The sequence below is a fragment of the Electrona antarctica genome, assembly GCF_951216825.1.
Source record: "Electrona antarctica genome assembly, chromosome: 3".
NCBI classification, from domain to species: Eukaryota; Metazoa; Chordata; class Actinopteri; order Myctophiformes; family Myctophidae; genus Electrona; species Electrona antarctica.
In genome coordinates, this window is record NC_136808.1 from 27886280 (window position 1) to 27902580 (window position 16301).

The 16301-nt window shown below is 44.3% G+C and overlaps 1 protein-coding gene across 3 annotated transcripts in view; it reads right to left on the minus strand.

Annotated features, from left to right (window-relative positions):
• lrp4 (low density lipoprotein receptor-related protein 4) overlaps nt 1-16301 on the minus strand; it is a 117775-nt gene that overhangs the window by 13862 nt on the left and 87612 nt on the right. For all 3 annotated transcript variants that reach the window (XM_079496607.1, XM_079496606.1, XM_079496608.1), the window contains exons 11-21: nt 16135-16260; nt 14580-14810; nt 11124-11280; nt 9284-9501; nt 6016-6192; nt 3864-3989; nt 2506-2714; nt 2091-2172; nt 1846-1951; nt 1104-1305; nt 608-797 (exon numbers count right to left, since the gene is read on the minus strand). In XM_079496607.1, coding sequence (XP_079352733.1) covers nt 608-797; nt 1104-1305; nt 1846-1951; nt 2091-2172; nt 2506-2714; nt 3864-3989; nt 6016-6192; nt 9284-9501; nt 11124-11280; nt 14580-14810; nt 16135-16260 — 1824 coding nt within the window. The remainder of the gene's footprint in view (nt 1-607; nt 798-1103; nt 1306-1845; nt 1952-2090; nt 2173-2505; nt 2715-3863; nt 3990-6015; nt 6193-9283; nt 9502-11123; nt 11281-14579; nt 14811-16134; nt 16261-16301) is intronic.

The window sequence follows — 16301 nt, forward strand, 5'->3', positions numbered from 1 at the left end:
TACAGATGAGACACAGACACACCGTGAGACTTTAAGTTGACATGTTGTCCTCCTGAACCCCTCCATTGGCGGGGGGACTGGGGCAATGTAGAGGAGCAGCCTGTCTGAAGGCACAGACGGATTGATCGGAGAAAAAACAGCAGACACGCAGACGGCGAGACGGACACGGGAGACATTCCAGGAGCCTGGGGGAATCCTTGGTAGGAAAACCCTATACATCAGCGATGCTTCAACTTGGTATGAGCCCCAGGTGCTCTGCGCCCTCTGATCAGGGATCGGTTTAGCCAGTCCCCCATAATCCTTTCTGTGTCATCGGACACAGAAGCTTTTGGGGAGGAGGGAAAGGAGAGGGGAAGATTCTGTCTCCCACTAGAGTGAGTCCTGCATTGTATGTTAGTGTATCACATATTGTGTGAAGGGGCTGACAAAAAGGCAGTCATAACTGACATCAGCCTTAGGGCCAATAGAGTGTCAACGCATGGTGAACTGTTACCGTGAGAGACCTCGCTGCGTTTGGAAATCAGCGTGTCGTGGGATCTGTACAAATATGAGATTGCAGATCATGCAGGCATGAACGCATGCAGACACACACAGACAACAGACAAACCTGTGGTGCGGTGCCGGTGGAACATGTGTATGTCCATGAGGTTCTCCAGGTTTTCGGCCAGTGTTTGGCGTCCCAGGCCAGTGAGTTTATCAGCACTCTGGATGCTTTTAGTCTGCCAGTCTGTCCAGTAGAGCTTGTCCTCATGCAGGGTCAGCCCAAATGGGTGGGGCAACTGAGTGCCTATTAAAACCTACACAATAAATAAATAAATAAATAAATAAATAAATAAATAATTTATTTAATCTTTTACATTATGTGTACTGAAGCAATACTTTTTATCCCATTGGTTATACTGCTGGAATGTTTAAGGCAGCATTTGTGTTTATCTTGTGGTACTAATGTTCACTTTAGGAGTACAACATTTGACTGTTTGACAGTACCCTATCAACAGCATTTTAGGGCATTCTATTTAAGATTACATACTATATTACTATATTACATTCTAAAAAGGAAACTCATCTAAAGCCTTTTTTTTGGGTCTCCTTGTATTCCTTACCTGTCTGTCAGAACCGTCAAAGTTGCCATATTCGATGGTCTTCATGCCAGCGTCCGCCCAGTACAGGCGTTTGGTCTGGTAGTCGATGGCCAGTCCGTTGGGCCATGTCAGGTTGGACGATATGATCACCATGCGGCTCGACGCATCCATTCCGGCACGCTCAATTTTCGGGTTGGCGCCCCAGTCTGTCCAATACATGAAGCTAGAGGAGAATTCATACAAAAGGGTTTGCTTATTTAGTGTTACTGATTTTTAAACCTTTTGTTACCATGATTTATTTCTTTGATATCATTACATTTGTCATGTAATTGAATTTCCATTTTTCTCCCAAATTAGTGATTATGCCAATTGTCAATTCAAAATTCGTGACCCCTACTGGTGTGTTCGTTAGGGAGGGTGTAACAACCACTGCTGCAATACAAGTAAAGCCGACAGTCCACTTATTTTCATCCGACAGTGAGGCGTTTCACCCGGAGGATGTAATTGATCGAATTCATCTTTTATTGAGTACCCCAAATGAATGGAACACAAAAAACCCAAACGCTGTTTCCATTGTGGAACACTGCCACTGAAACAACTGAACAACCAACATGGCCAATGGTGTTCATTGGAAGGTCTGGCCAGGCCGGATGCAATGCGGAGGATTCCAAACCCTAGTCTCCATGGAGGTGCAGCGGAACTTTACCCCTGAGCCACCCGGGTGACCCGTTTCATATGGAATTATTAGATATGGGTCTCTTACCCTCCAATAGGGTCTACGACAATGTCCCTGGGCCGGTCCAGGTTCTCCCATATCAACACTGTCCGCATGCCTCCGTCTGCGTTGGACACCTCAATGCGATCTGTACCTAAAAACACACACACAATGTTACCCATCCATTTCTTAACAATGGTCACTGCCATTGTGATTAACATCAAAATGTAATACTCTCTAGGTTATTGTGAATATTTAATACAGCAGAATGATTACAGCATATGAGCGTTTACCAGCATCAGTCCAGTACAGCTTGTTGGTCACCCAGTCAATAGCCAAACCGGCTGGGCTCTCCAGGCTGGTGTCCACCACCACCTGAAACACAAGGCCACAGCTCACAATGCCATTCTCAACTCCACCCTGAAAGCAATGCTTTGCTGCTGTGATTTCATACTCTCCCCAGTAGGTGGGGCTATTACAAAGTCTTACATTCCTGTATTCTCATCTTCCCTCTGTTTTTAGGTTGAAAGTTTAAAAACTCAAAATTCTTTTAATTTGTTAACTTTAGTAGTTACTTTCCCTCTGTATAAAATATGCAGTGCAAATGAAACATTTGTGTTTTAGTGTGAAGTCCGACAGGTCTAGCATGAGTGATTCTTGGTTAATCATCAAAACATACATATAATAACTAAAGCTGGACTAACTGACCTCCTGCTTGGTTCCGTCCCACTGTGCCCTGTTGATGGAGTCTGTAGTGACGTCTGTCCAGTAGATGAAGCCCTCCTTGGCGTCCCAGTCCAGAGCCACGGCGTTGCGTATGTCAGCCAGGGGTATGACGTCGTCGGACATGTCCTCTGTGTCGAAGCTGACTCGTCGGATGTCCGTCCTTCGGGCAAAAAGCAGGAACTTGTCAAGACCTGATTAAAGACCAAAGGTCTTCTGTCAGTGCTCTAGGTTCAACAATGGGGGTGGGGTGTCAGCATAACACACAGCACAACAACACTACCAAAACATAGTTAGAACCCTAGCAAACTATAGCAGAACACTGTGGCTGTTCCACTACTGTACTGTACATGTTTTATTTGCTTCATGAGTTTTGACTGAGTTATGAACTCTCACTGCTAAGACAAAGTGTCTTAGCAGTGAGACAACAATTAGCCTCGTCAGAGATGGATGGTCATTGTTTCACAGCTATGGAAATGTCATTTCATTTTAATTTGTAAACGTTCTCTCACAATAAAATTAATTAAGAATTCACAATCCAAAATAGCTGAATTATTTTTCTTTCTTTCTTTCTTTCTTTTTTTTAAACAAAAGATTAAGAGGAAATTCTTACATCAACATTCTACATCTGCGGAATAAGATTTCTTTGTTTTTGTGAGCACAGTATATTAGCTAACCTATAATATGCAGATGTACCCTTCTATGACTTAACCCTAAAGGCCCGTCCCCACCAGGCACAATCCTACTATAAATTAACTCATTAACTTTAGCCTTAAGTGTGCACATTCATCTGTAAAGCCATGTAATGGCTCCGGATTACACAGAATTCCACTGCCAGGGACAGAGACTACAGTAAATTCACACCATGATATTATATTATCCCTGGAGCAACTCACAGTTTAAGCCCTTATTTCATTATCAGGGTGCAAGTAGTTTTACTTGATAATAAAATAAGGGCTTAAACTGTCCGAGTTGCTCCAGTGCCTTCCTTCCTCCTGCCTCTGAGATGCACCAGACTGACCTGCCATAGGCTTGAGGCACGGTTGGAACTCCCTTCTGATTATATTATCCCTATTACAGCTTCTCACAGTGATCACATGGCAGCTTTAGAATTCATCTTAAAGATGTGACTGATTATGTTTATGTCTCAGAACTTGTTTGTAGAGCAAGAGCCTGACATTCTGAGACTGGGCTCTTGCGGCCGTTTAAACTCTAGGCTGAAGCCCAAAGGTGAAAGCCCAAACGGGTATTGAACACACAACTGATCTTATCTTATTTAACAGCATCATGTTTTAGACAACAATGTTTTTATTTTGCAAAGTTTCTGAAGTTCATCAACTCACTTTTGGCACAGTTGTAGTTGTCCACCTTCTTAAAGCCTGTAGGACAGGCACAGGTATACGTTTTGTTGCTAGGGAGACAGAGGTGGCTGCAGCCTCCGTTATTGTTCCCACAGCGGTTGCGACCACCTAGAGGTAAAAACAGAAAGTTTGGGAAATTAAGTGCGTTTATTGATTGATGCAGATTACAGAAATATTCAGCATTTGTACAAAATAAATAAATAAATAAAATAACTCTTGACACAAGACACAAACACAAAACCTTCAGACAATTAATATGATAAAACAACACTACAAAATCCTTACTTTAACAGAGAGTTAAAGTAAGGAGAGTGTATGAAATGCCACATAAGGTTCCCCAGTGCAAAATGTAGTCTAATTGGATAAAGTTCAGTATTTACAATTATTACAAGTGCATGTGGCATTTTATTTATATAAAACTGTGGTAGAACAGCGACAGATGCTGAAGACCATGGAGGCCAAGGTGACAGCTAGCGAAGGAGAAGTCCAGGAGCTGAGAGACACTGTGGTAGTACAGGGAGAGAAGCTGAGCAACCTGGAGGAAGATGCCAAGGAGCAGAAAGACTGTCTGATCTTCGGGTGGAGTCGGCCGAAGAGCATGCAGGGTAGAATGGTCAAGAGGCAACATGTGCCAAAAATGGAGCTTGAAGAATGTTCAGGCTGAAATGTGTTTACATGTAAAAAAAAATATATCCGATATATGAATATCACGACACTAACCTCATCAAACCCTGGATAGTCATACATGTAGTAGACTGGATCATCACCTAGATCTGCATATATGGAGCCAGCCAGCAACTCTAAATCTGAACTCAAACCCTTAGATCTCCATATATGGAGCTGACCTGTTCTGACATTCCATATGTTGATCCGTCCCCACCCGTCATTCCTCTTAGATGTCTCCCTTTTGACTGATACCTGTCCATTCAAACTCTAGACGGGCCGGCCCAAAAGTTATTAGTAGAGTTCTCAACAGGCCCGAAAATCCTACCTGGGCCCTCATCAAACCCTGTACACTCAAGACACTGGCCCCACTGCCACCCTTAGATCTCCATATATGGAGCTCACCTGTTCTGACATTCCATATGTTGATCTGACCTCATCAAACCCTGTACACTCAAGACACGCTCCATATACGGCCAGTACAGAATTAATTCCATATGTTGATCTGACCCCTCCATCCCAAAGCGCCAGCGCTCGCCCAGCAGTCCACCGTCAGCCAGGCGGATGCGTGCACGCGACCTCGCCCGTCTTTAATGGTATTTAAATTATTATGAAATAATCATTTAGGTAACATTGTCACATGTGACAGAATATTAACAATGGTGTACCAACCTATCCCTGTGGGCACAACATGTTGAAGTACCAAGCTAGGGGCTGTCTCTCACGGTATCGTGTGTGGATGTACCAACCTAGGAACTCTCTCCGGGTATCGTGTGTGGATGTACCAACCTAGGAACTCTATCAGGGTATCGTGTGTGGATGTACCAACCTAGGAACTCTAGCAGGGTATCGTGTGTGGATGTACCAACCTAGGAACTCTCTCTGGGTATTGTGTGTGAATGTACCAACCTAGGAACTCTCTCTGGGTATCGTGTGTGGATGTACCAACCTAGGAACTCTCTCTGGGTATCGTGTGTGGATGTACCAACCTAGGAACTCTATCAGGGTATCGTGTGTGGATGTACCAACCTAGGAACTCTCTCTGGGTATTGTGTGTGAATGTACCAACCTAGGGGCTGTCTCTGGGGATGCAGCGTGTGGATGTACCAACCTAGGAACTCTCTCAGGGTATCGTGTGTGGATGTACCAACCTAGGAACTCTATCAGGGTATCGTGTGTGGATGTACCAACCTAGGAACTCTCTCTGGGTATCGTGTGTGAATGTACCAACCTAGGAACTCTCTCTGGGTATCGTGTGTGGATGTACCAACCTAGGAACTCTCTCAGGGTATCGTGTGTGGATGTACCAACCTAGGAACTCTCTCAGGGTATCGTGTGTGGATGTACCAACCTAGGAACTCTCTCTGGGTATTGTGTGTGGATGTACCAACCTAGGAACTCTCTCTGGGTATCGTGTGTGAATGTACCAACCTAGGAACTCTCTCAGGGTATCGTGTGTGAATGTACCAACCTAGGGGCTGTCTCTGGGGATGCAGCGTGTGGATGTCCATGGGGAAGTGTAGCTTGTTACGGATGATCTCCTGGTTCTTGCCGGTGAACTTGTTGGCGCTGTTGATGCTCTTGGTGTGCCAGTCCGTCCAATAGAGGCTGTCTTCAAACACGGTAATGGCAAACGGGTGGGGCAAGCCTAGATGGACGAGAGAGACATACAGTATATTTTTAAAATGCTGCTCCAAATTACAATTTTTTGAGCAATTTGCAATTATCAGCAAAGCAAATCAGCATAACTGGCGACAATGCTACAATTTACAGTTTTGGATTAGATTAAAATTGTTTGGATGGGCTACATAAAAAGCAGGGGGATATGAGTGTGAAATGTGGCACAGTTCAGAACCACTTTCCGTGCAGCTCTGTGGGCTTGGCTGACGTCGCAGCCTTATTTATGTCAGATCAGAGCTGCTTTCACTTAGCCCATGTCCCATCTGCCTGTTGCTAATTAGGTTAGCCTCATGGCTAGGCTAACCAAGGGAGAGACGGGCACTTTGTGGCTTCCCTCTTAGGAACAGGCCTTTTCCATCTCAGAACTTGAAAGCAGGATCAAGCGCAGCCCCTATCCATCAGCATAATAAAAGAGTAACTGAGGGGTACTCCTCACAGATTGATCTTTGTGGGCCGCATCTGCCCACACTCTTAGAAACCATTTCTCTCTGCTCAATCCCTCTCGTGGCCTCTGGTCTGTTGAGAGTGTGGAACGGGTGGAAAAAGTGATTTCTGCCCACTTTATTTCTGTTGCTGTTGGGAACAGAGCTTTTAAAACAGGACTTCTCATTTAATGACAGTGTTTTACAGCAGAGTGCAAATGTCAAGTGGTAAATGACCAGAGCAGGAGAGACGAGAGTGATAGTGTTGTAGAGCTGTGTGTGTAGAGTTAGTGTACAGTACCAATGTGACGACACACCTTGTGAACGTCATCTCAGATTCTCATTCTGTCACGTTGTTTAATTTCTAATGACTCTTTACTTAATTTTCCATGGATCATGACTGAAGAGGTTTGCATTTGATTAAAAAGCATTTTTATTAAGGATCAGACAAGACAACAGAGGCCTCACACCACCATGGCACTATTTTAAAAAACGCCTTCACCCCATCTGTCTTCCTAGCATCCTTCTTTTCCCTGCCAACTGGTCCAGGTGTGTGTAAGGCGATACCGGCTGAATAGGGGACTGTTTTCTGATCTTATCCCAAAGGGGATGCGTGGTGTATGTGTGTGTGTGTGTGTGGGGGCTAAGAACAGTGGACCCTCTTCCCTCACTGTGGGCTATAGGAGGAGCAGTGTGGGTTAGTATGGCATGTCCTCCTCTCTTTTGTCTTCCTCTTTCCTCTCCACCTGCCTCGTCATCGTCACAACCCGTATCCTCCCACTGTGCACTGGCAGGTCCCTTCTTTCTGGTGTCCTTATCATCAACACACCTTTGCTGCGCAGCATGCATGTGTGCAGTAGGCACGCACGCACACACACACACACACACACACACACCTGCAGCACACTGTGCACACATGCATACTTATCATGGTCTCTTGCCTTCGTCTCCCGTCAAGGTGCACAGGTGTTCGGGCTGGATAAGGGCATCGACCCCCTCACCCCCCCCCCCCACACCCCCACACACACACATCCATCTGTCCCCGAGGCCCCAAAGACGGAGAAACTGGCACACATCCAGTACACACACACACACACACACACACACACACACACACACACACACACACACACACACACACACACACACACACACACACACACACACACACACACACACACACACACACACACACACACACACACACACACACACACTCCATGTGCTCAAAATACTGAGAGCAGACATGTGAACACGACTCATACACATAAAACACATGCCCAACCGTAAACCCCCCCCGCCCCACCCTACACACACGGCCCATTTGCTCTGCCCGTTGTCTGAGCAGAGAGCAAACAGAGGTTTCTGCTGGAGGGACAGGGGCAATTACAGCCTTTTATCCTGAGAGCACACATCATTAAGGGCCTGTGGCATAGCCGCCCTCTCCCTCTCAAACACACACCCCCACCCACCCTCCTGCGTTCTCATCAACCCCCCCCACACCTCCCCCCAAGTCCTTCGTTCTTTCCTACCTCTAAAACCCTCTCTGTTGTTACCGCACTACTCCTAAACACTCCTCTGCTCTCTTCAATCAAACCGGGGAAGAAAGCAGACACACACACAGACATGATTGGGCTTATTGTTGAGAAGGAAGGGATAAACAATTTGGGACGGCCGTAGCTGAGAGGATATAGAGGATGTCTCGTAATCAGAAGTGTCTACGTGTCAAAGTGTCTCTGAGCAAGACCGTTAACCCCCCTATCCACTATCCCATACTACTATCCACTATCCCATACTACTATCCACTATCCCATACTACTATCCACTATCCCATACTACTATCCACTATCCCATACTACTATCCACTATCCCATACTACTATCCACTATCCCATACTACTAAACAGTACAAGACCGTTAACCCCCCTATCCACTATCCCATACTACTATCCACTATCCCATACTACTAAACAGTCCAAGACTGGATCCAGATCTCTGATCCAAGTGCCGGATGCTCAGAGCTTGACATCTGTGCATACCTGTTTTTTTTAATAAGCACATCCACGCAGATGCAAAGGCCGTGCTGAACAACATAAACACAGTAACATAGCCTGAGAGGCACAGGATTTATGCTGACATTTATTGGATGTGCCTGCTTGAGTGTGTGGAGCTAGGCACTCGTGTGTGTGTGTGTGTGTGTGTGTGTGTGTGTGTGTGTGTGTGTGTGTGTGTGTGTGCGTGCGTGCGTGCGTGCGTGCGCACACATGCTCATACTGGCCTTTAATGGAAATATGGCATTGATTAACTCCACATGGAATAATAAAATAGTGTCAATGCAACATAATATATGTCTCTCATTGTGTGTGTGCGTGCACGCATAGTATGTACTGTATGTATAATGTATCACTACTAGCGCTGTGATTAATGAGTAAGTATAGGAGCTTAACTGTGACAAGGCCTATGCAAGAATCTCTCCTTTTTCTCTGTTTTCTCTCCGTTCTCTTTGTTTCCGGCTGATGGATCCATCGTTGCCTGGGTTAATACTGTATGTACACTGTAACATTATTAGTGTATCTGAGTGAGTGCGTGCGTGCGTGTGCGTGCGTGTGCATGCATGCGTGTGTGCGTGCGTACGTACCCTGACTGATGACCGCCTTCCGGTTACGTCCATCCAAGTCAGCCCTCTCAATGACGTGGTGCTTGGCGTCCACCCAATACATGCGGTGCCCGGCGTAGTCGATGGTAAGTCCATTGGGCCAGAACAGGTGTGTGTCGGCAATCACCCTCCGGTTGGACCCGTCCATGTTGGAATACTCGATGCGTGGAGTGTTGCCCCAATCCGTCCAGTAGATCTTACTGTGGTGGGGAGAGCCAAAGACATGGGGAGACAATTAGCTCTACTTGGTGGGATGTTCACAGCCGAGTTGGCACAACTGGCCACTTCATTTGAGTAACACTACCTTTTGTTATGGTGTACTATGTGACCCTACTGTATTATACCAGTCAGTTCCAACACTGACTGAGAGGCATTCCTCTAACATACTGTAAGTCAAAACGCATCTGTACTAAAGTCTCATTCCACCCAATTCAACTAGGCTATACCTGTAACCCAGCAACGGTTGCCAGCAGTCAGAAATTATCATTAATGAGCATTAGGTGAAAAACGACTTTGTTCTGTGGAAAAGTTTCATTTTTTGCCAGCACCTAAAAATAACACAAAAGGGCTAACAAGGGCCATGCTGGACTAGAAAGGGAAAACTGTTTTTCCTTTTAAATCTTTTTTCATGGAATACAGTTTCATAATAAGCTCTGCTCACCATTGTCTTCTTGACATCCAATCATAAATATTGCTAAAGAAACTGTGGTATAATAATATACTCATGGTTGTGCAACACTGCCCTGGTGGGGAGAGCTGCAGCATACCAGTGCCAATATCTCACAGTATAGCACTACCTCTCATGTATTATTATTGCTTAATTACAGTCAATAAACTAGAGTTGGTGAAGAGGCTAGAGTGCTAATATATCTCCCGACAACAGCAATCTGAATGCGTCCACCATATTCACCTTACCTTTAACGTACCAATGGCAACAGTTTTCAGAAAAAGTTATGTTTCTATATCAGTGGTTATCAAACTTTCTAATGTCAAAATTATTATGTATTTGGCTGCGAGCCGCCATCTCAAAACTATTTTGTTCCAAGGACCCCAGAAGCAAATATTTGAGTTAAAAATGTTCACTTTTTCAATTGTTGAAGATTTGCAAAAAATGTGCAGCATGAAGTGACGCACTATGAGCTTATATATATGCTAGTTTTTCAATAAATATAAAATGACACAGATACTTTCCCAGTTTTAATGAGTGGTTAATACTGAAACTGTGGTATAATCACAATAATACGCAAGCTATACCGCGAGACACCATGGATCAGCACACCAGTATCAATATCATGGTTTAACACACTGTCTTGTGTATTATTGCTTCAATATTCCAGGATGACTTCATGAAGAGGGAATTCTGCCATGGCTGCCATTGTTTGCTATCAACACAGCACAGCTTCCAGTTTCTCTACTATCACTCACTTATCTGTTCTCCACCGTCTCAGAGCCACTTCATCAATGGCTTCAATTAACCAATGCAAATGAGCTTCCTAATAAGCTACACAAGATGTCTAGCTATAAACTTTCTCTGGGGCTCGTTCAAAAGCTTTTTCCTGCCATGGTAGCATTATACTTTAAGTCCGGAGAGAAAGAAGGAAAAGAAAAAGGCTATTCTCCACCATTATTAGATACTTGTTCCAAACAGATTCTAGCCTTTGGGCTGCATTTTGCTGCCAAACTGTAATCTCTACTTTGCCTCTACACAACACTGCAACTGGGCCAAATCTGCCAGAGATATACAAGTTTGTATACACTGGGAACCATCTGCTGTGAATTACATGGTGTGTATGTGTAATTGTGTATGCATTTGTAGTCGTACCCCTCTATGGGGTGCAGGGCAATGGCTCTGGGTTTTTCCATGCTCTGCCAGAGAAGAACCTTGCGATGGGTCCCATCAAGGTTGGCCACCTCGATGCGGGACGTCCCAGAGTCAGTCCAGTACAGCTTGTCATGAATCCAGTCTATGGCCAGGCCACCTGGGAACAGCCACACAGCAGAGGGGATAGAGTGAGATAAGGCTAGATAGATACAGAGTTGGAAAGTGTTACATCATTTTGCAGGCTGGAAGATAGCATCTTAGCTACTTGGTCTGTAGTTCAAAATTCCTATGGAAAGTAGGAATGGGAGTTTTGTAAAGCGCCAAATAAAGTATTAACTGCACACAGAAGTTCAGTTCACTAACCTGGACTGTCTCTTTGAAATATAAATACATAAACTATAAATGAATTTGCTATTTAAATGCTAAGTAAAGAACAAGGGTGGCGCTCCCGTGAGTGCAGGCGAGAGTCTGCTGCACTGCATCATTAGTAATGAAGTCTGAAGGTTGTTAGCATAGCAACGCATGACATTTAGCGTATTGTGAACATACAGACTACAACAAAAAGCAGCTGGCATTTACATTTTAACACTTAATAACACGTAATAAATAAATATCTCCCAACCATTAATCATATGTTAATTTGACAGTGCTTGGAAATTCCAAATCCCATTTTCCATAGGAAAGTAAATGGTGGAGATACTAATGTTTGTATACAAAACGAGGGCTTCCACTAACCTACTCTTATGCCTGACTGACTGTGATTGTGTCTAGACTGAGAAATAATGTAAAAATACCGTACTTCTGTACTGTCGACAGCCTATGTTGAAGACAACTTTCTGTTCAATGACCGGGAACAAAGTGTTCTAAATCAGAACCACATTTCCTTCGCATACCTGTTTTTCATCTTTACATTTTGGGCATTTTGCCAACAATCGGCAACATTTAAGAGTTTATAAAGCCTTGGTGTCAGCAGGTCGTAAGGCTGTTTACAGGGTTGAGCTTGTGATCATGCTGGTTACTGTACTTTCCCTCTAACCACTGAATCACACGCCATGAACATCGTCCTGCTTCTGTAGACAACGGCTGTAACCTGGCCGCTATTACTGTAGCTCACATACTCACACATTGCACGTGCGCGCACATACGCATACCACAAACAACCTTTAATTTAAAAGTGGTTGTAACAATATTTATCGTACAATCAATGTATTAACATTTCATGTCATAATGTCAAACAAATGGCTCAATCAGTGATTCAAGTGTAGAACAAATGGGCAGCCACCACCCAAATAATAATTTAAAAAAGCAGCTGAGACAACTTTTCATTCTCTAGTCCAGAATTGTGCTTTTATATTATGCATTCCAACTGTGTGTCTTATGCATGCTATGGGAAAATGTACTGGAAGCAGACTTTTAAATAAACACGGGGTAAGGGGAGTGTTACGGTACAAAAAACTAGTGTGACTGTGCACTCACAGAATTAGTCTCAGATGATTTATTTAAAGTGCACACACAGTAGCAGTCCAAGACTAATGCATTAAGTCTTAGGCTGAAACATGTTCATCTTGGGCGTGTCTGTGAGCAGCTAAACCTCCGGCACCAATGGACTGATGGGTGTGAAACCTTGCACGTACTCAAAGTAGGCCATGGGAGAACCGCCACCCAACATCTTAGCCCCTCCTATGCCCAGCTTTGTGTGTACCCTATAGTGATGATTTGATTGGCTGAGCAAAGTACGTATTGAGGATAAAAAGTGAGGACAGAAAACTGAAGACGCAAATTGTGATTGACCGGAATGAGATGATAAGAGCGGCCCTCACTTGTTTTCTTTTTTGAGAGTCGCTAGCCGCCGCTAGCCCTTCCAATGTCTGGCTTTTGAAATCACGTCATATGGCAGCCAAGTCTATGGACTTTTAATGTGTGTTTAGAGCACCATTAACATTACCACGCACCCCTCACTGCACATGAGTGTGATTTTTAATCCATGATCATTGACCGAGGTTGGCCTCATGCTAAAAGGGTCATATCCTCCAGCACTTTAAACCGGTAGTGGAAGTGGTGCAGGTGGTACAGGTGTTCCTCCTGTGGAGATCCGTTCAGATGTGCAACGATGGTTCAAATTAAATGATCGAGTATCGCTCTGTAGAATTAATACTTGTATTACCACTTGTAAGGGCAAGGGCACACGTCACACAAAGCTTGACCAATCGGCAAAGCAGACACGTTATGATCTGCTATTTTCATCATGTGTCATACAATGCAGTATGAAAGTGGCTTAATTTTCCCTGACGTAACTTTTGACGGGCGCCTGCCCCTACAATGCATAGCTTTCCGAAATTGCGCCATATTGCAGCAAGTCTATGGACTTTTAATGGTTGTTTAGTGCACTAAACGACCACATAAGACGTCATATGGCCGATATAAATACAACTTGTAACTAATTCCGCTAATCTGCAGGTGGCTTTCGGCCTATAACTCTTGAACTATAACTCTTGCACATTATCCGTATACATAATCTCTGGAGTCATGTGATCATGATTATCAGTCAGACTTGTCATATTCCATTCCTTCCTTCATTTCTTTCTTTCTTTCTTTCTTTCTTTCTTTCTTTGTGACATTCAAGTGCCGTGAGGTCAAGTTCATGGCAGCTGCCGTGACTAGGTGGCTGTCTGATTTCACTACGCGGGTTAAAGAGGTCTCACCTGAATGTGAAATTACACACTATGTCATCCACAAATAAACTCTGGCTAGCTGAAAAAAGTCCCCAGAGCTTAAAAGCGTATTGAATGATGCTAAACATTGTCAATCACATCAAAGCACACGCCCTTAACTTGCGTTTGTTTGAGCAGCTTTGTGAGGAAATGATGCAGAGTACAAACGCCTTCTCTACACACTGAAGTCAGATGGCTATCAAAGGGGAGATCACTGGCCAGAATATTTGAGTTCCAAGTTCAAAGCCATACTGGAAAACGTTGCTTCCATTTCCAGCATCAATCACACCATTATAGAAATATAAAAGGGTACAATTTCAGTTAATTATGGTAATACATTAAATACAAACTTAATTGATTATTATTTTTATCAGATATTACGGTCATGACCGTCAATTCACTCCCCAGTCTGAAAATACTGTAGAACTGGACTCTGGTACAAAAAAGGTTGGGGACATGCTGTTGTTTTGATCTATTCTATGACATACATTAAAACATTATCGAACACAGAAATGATCAAAATCTCATATTCATTCATATCTATGATGCAATAAATAAATAAACATAGCACCACACACACACACACACACACACACACACACACACACACACACACACACACACACACACACACACACACACACACACACACACACACACACACACACACACACACACACACACACACACACACACACACAAATGGTACATAAATGGTACTCCCAAACACCCCGATATACCCTACCTGGGCTCTCGAGGCCGGTAGAGACCACCTCCTCCACATTGGAGCCATTGAGGTTGGCCTTCATGATGCGGTCCAGCGTCACGTCAGACCAGAAGACCAGCTCATTGTTGTGGTGGAAGTCGAGGGCGATGGCATTCTCCAGGTTGTTGAGGAGCAGCGTGTACTCGGAACGGTGCGGCAGCACCTGGCGGATGTCTATACGGTTGGCAAACAGCAGCACCGGCTCTGGACCTAAGAGAGACAGACATACTGCATGTTGGATCCTTTTCTATACAGTAGATCCGTGGTGTAGGGCCTGGGAGCTGAACGAGATCCCCCATTCATAAGCAATAATACTACACGTTCTTTATATATGGCAACTTCAGAGGTGAAAGAAACAGAGAAGGGGAGAGAAGACAGAAAATGGATAAAAGAACAGATGAGAGGTGGGGAGGCAGTGGGAGGAGAGTTGAAAGAACACACAGGATTTGACTGTGTCATAGCGAGTCAAACTCAACTACTGTAGGAATGCAAATAAAAAAAATCAGTGATCATAATCTAAGAATCCCATTATTGCCAAACACAATATCTGTCCAGAGGTTTTCCTTTGAAACCATCGGCACAGAGCCAAAAGGAGAGCCAAATAAGAACGTTCCAGGTTTTGAGTAGGCATTGGACAGATGTTTGCGTTTGAGAGTGTGCGGTCAGTATTAATAAGAGGCATCATTCATCTCATAGAAAGTGGAGAGGGGATGTGGTCCTGGCAGTTCCCTGACAAAGTCCTGACCCCGGGCTTCAATACCGATCACTGCCTCAGACTGATGGTCTGCAGTTGTCTACCATGACTGCAGAGCTTCAATACCGATCACTGCCTCAGACTGATGGTCTGCAGTTGTCTACCATGACTGCAGAGCTAAATCCAGAACACCCCATTCATCAGTTGACCTCATTCTCCATCTTAAGACCCTTAAAGAACAAAAAATAAAGTAACCCCTTTCCTTGCAGCGGTGAAAAGAAGCAGAGTTTCTCATCCTCAGCATTTGCCAACCAGTGAACCGGGAACTAAAAACAGAAGTATATTTCAGCTTGTACACCGACGTCAGTGAAGTGAAACTGAAGGTATTACAATGCACTGAAATAGTTAGTAACCAACATGATGTAAAAAATAAACAAAATATCGATGTATGATGATGATGACACAGATCACCCAACAGGCTGAACATGTATTTGGCCGCCATACACAATTTTAAAACCTTGTAAACGATGTGCTGGACTCAAGGGGCGAAATCATATACATATTTCTTTCCCCGACTAATTCCAACCAATAGACAAGATTAATAGCAGTTTTACTGGAATAGAGAAACAGGAAAGGGAGCAGAGAGAAAGTCACTTTCAAAACCAGTTGAAAGTCACTACATTAAACCAAGATTAAAATAATGCAACATATTGTGAAAATGACTTATACTGGGAGGCCAGGCCCCGGCAGGCACCGCCCGACCTCTCCAGTCCCAGCCCCAGGCACCCAGTTAGTTATTTTGTGGTGGTCAAAGGTCAAAGTTGACTTTGAGAGTTTTACCTAGAGCCTTGCAGCTGCGCTTGTCAGGCCTGAGCTCGTAGCCCTGGACACACCAGCACTGGAATCCCCCCTCTGCGTTGGTACAGCCTTGGCTACAGTAACCCTCTTCAGCACACTCATCCACGTCTGGACCGAACCAAAGACACACAGATGGGGTGATTAGGAGT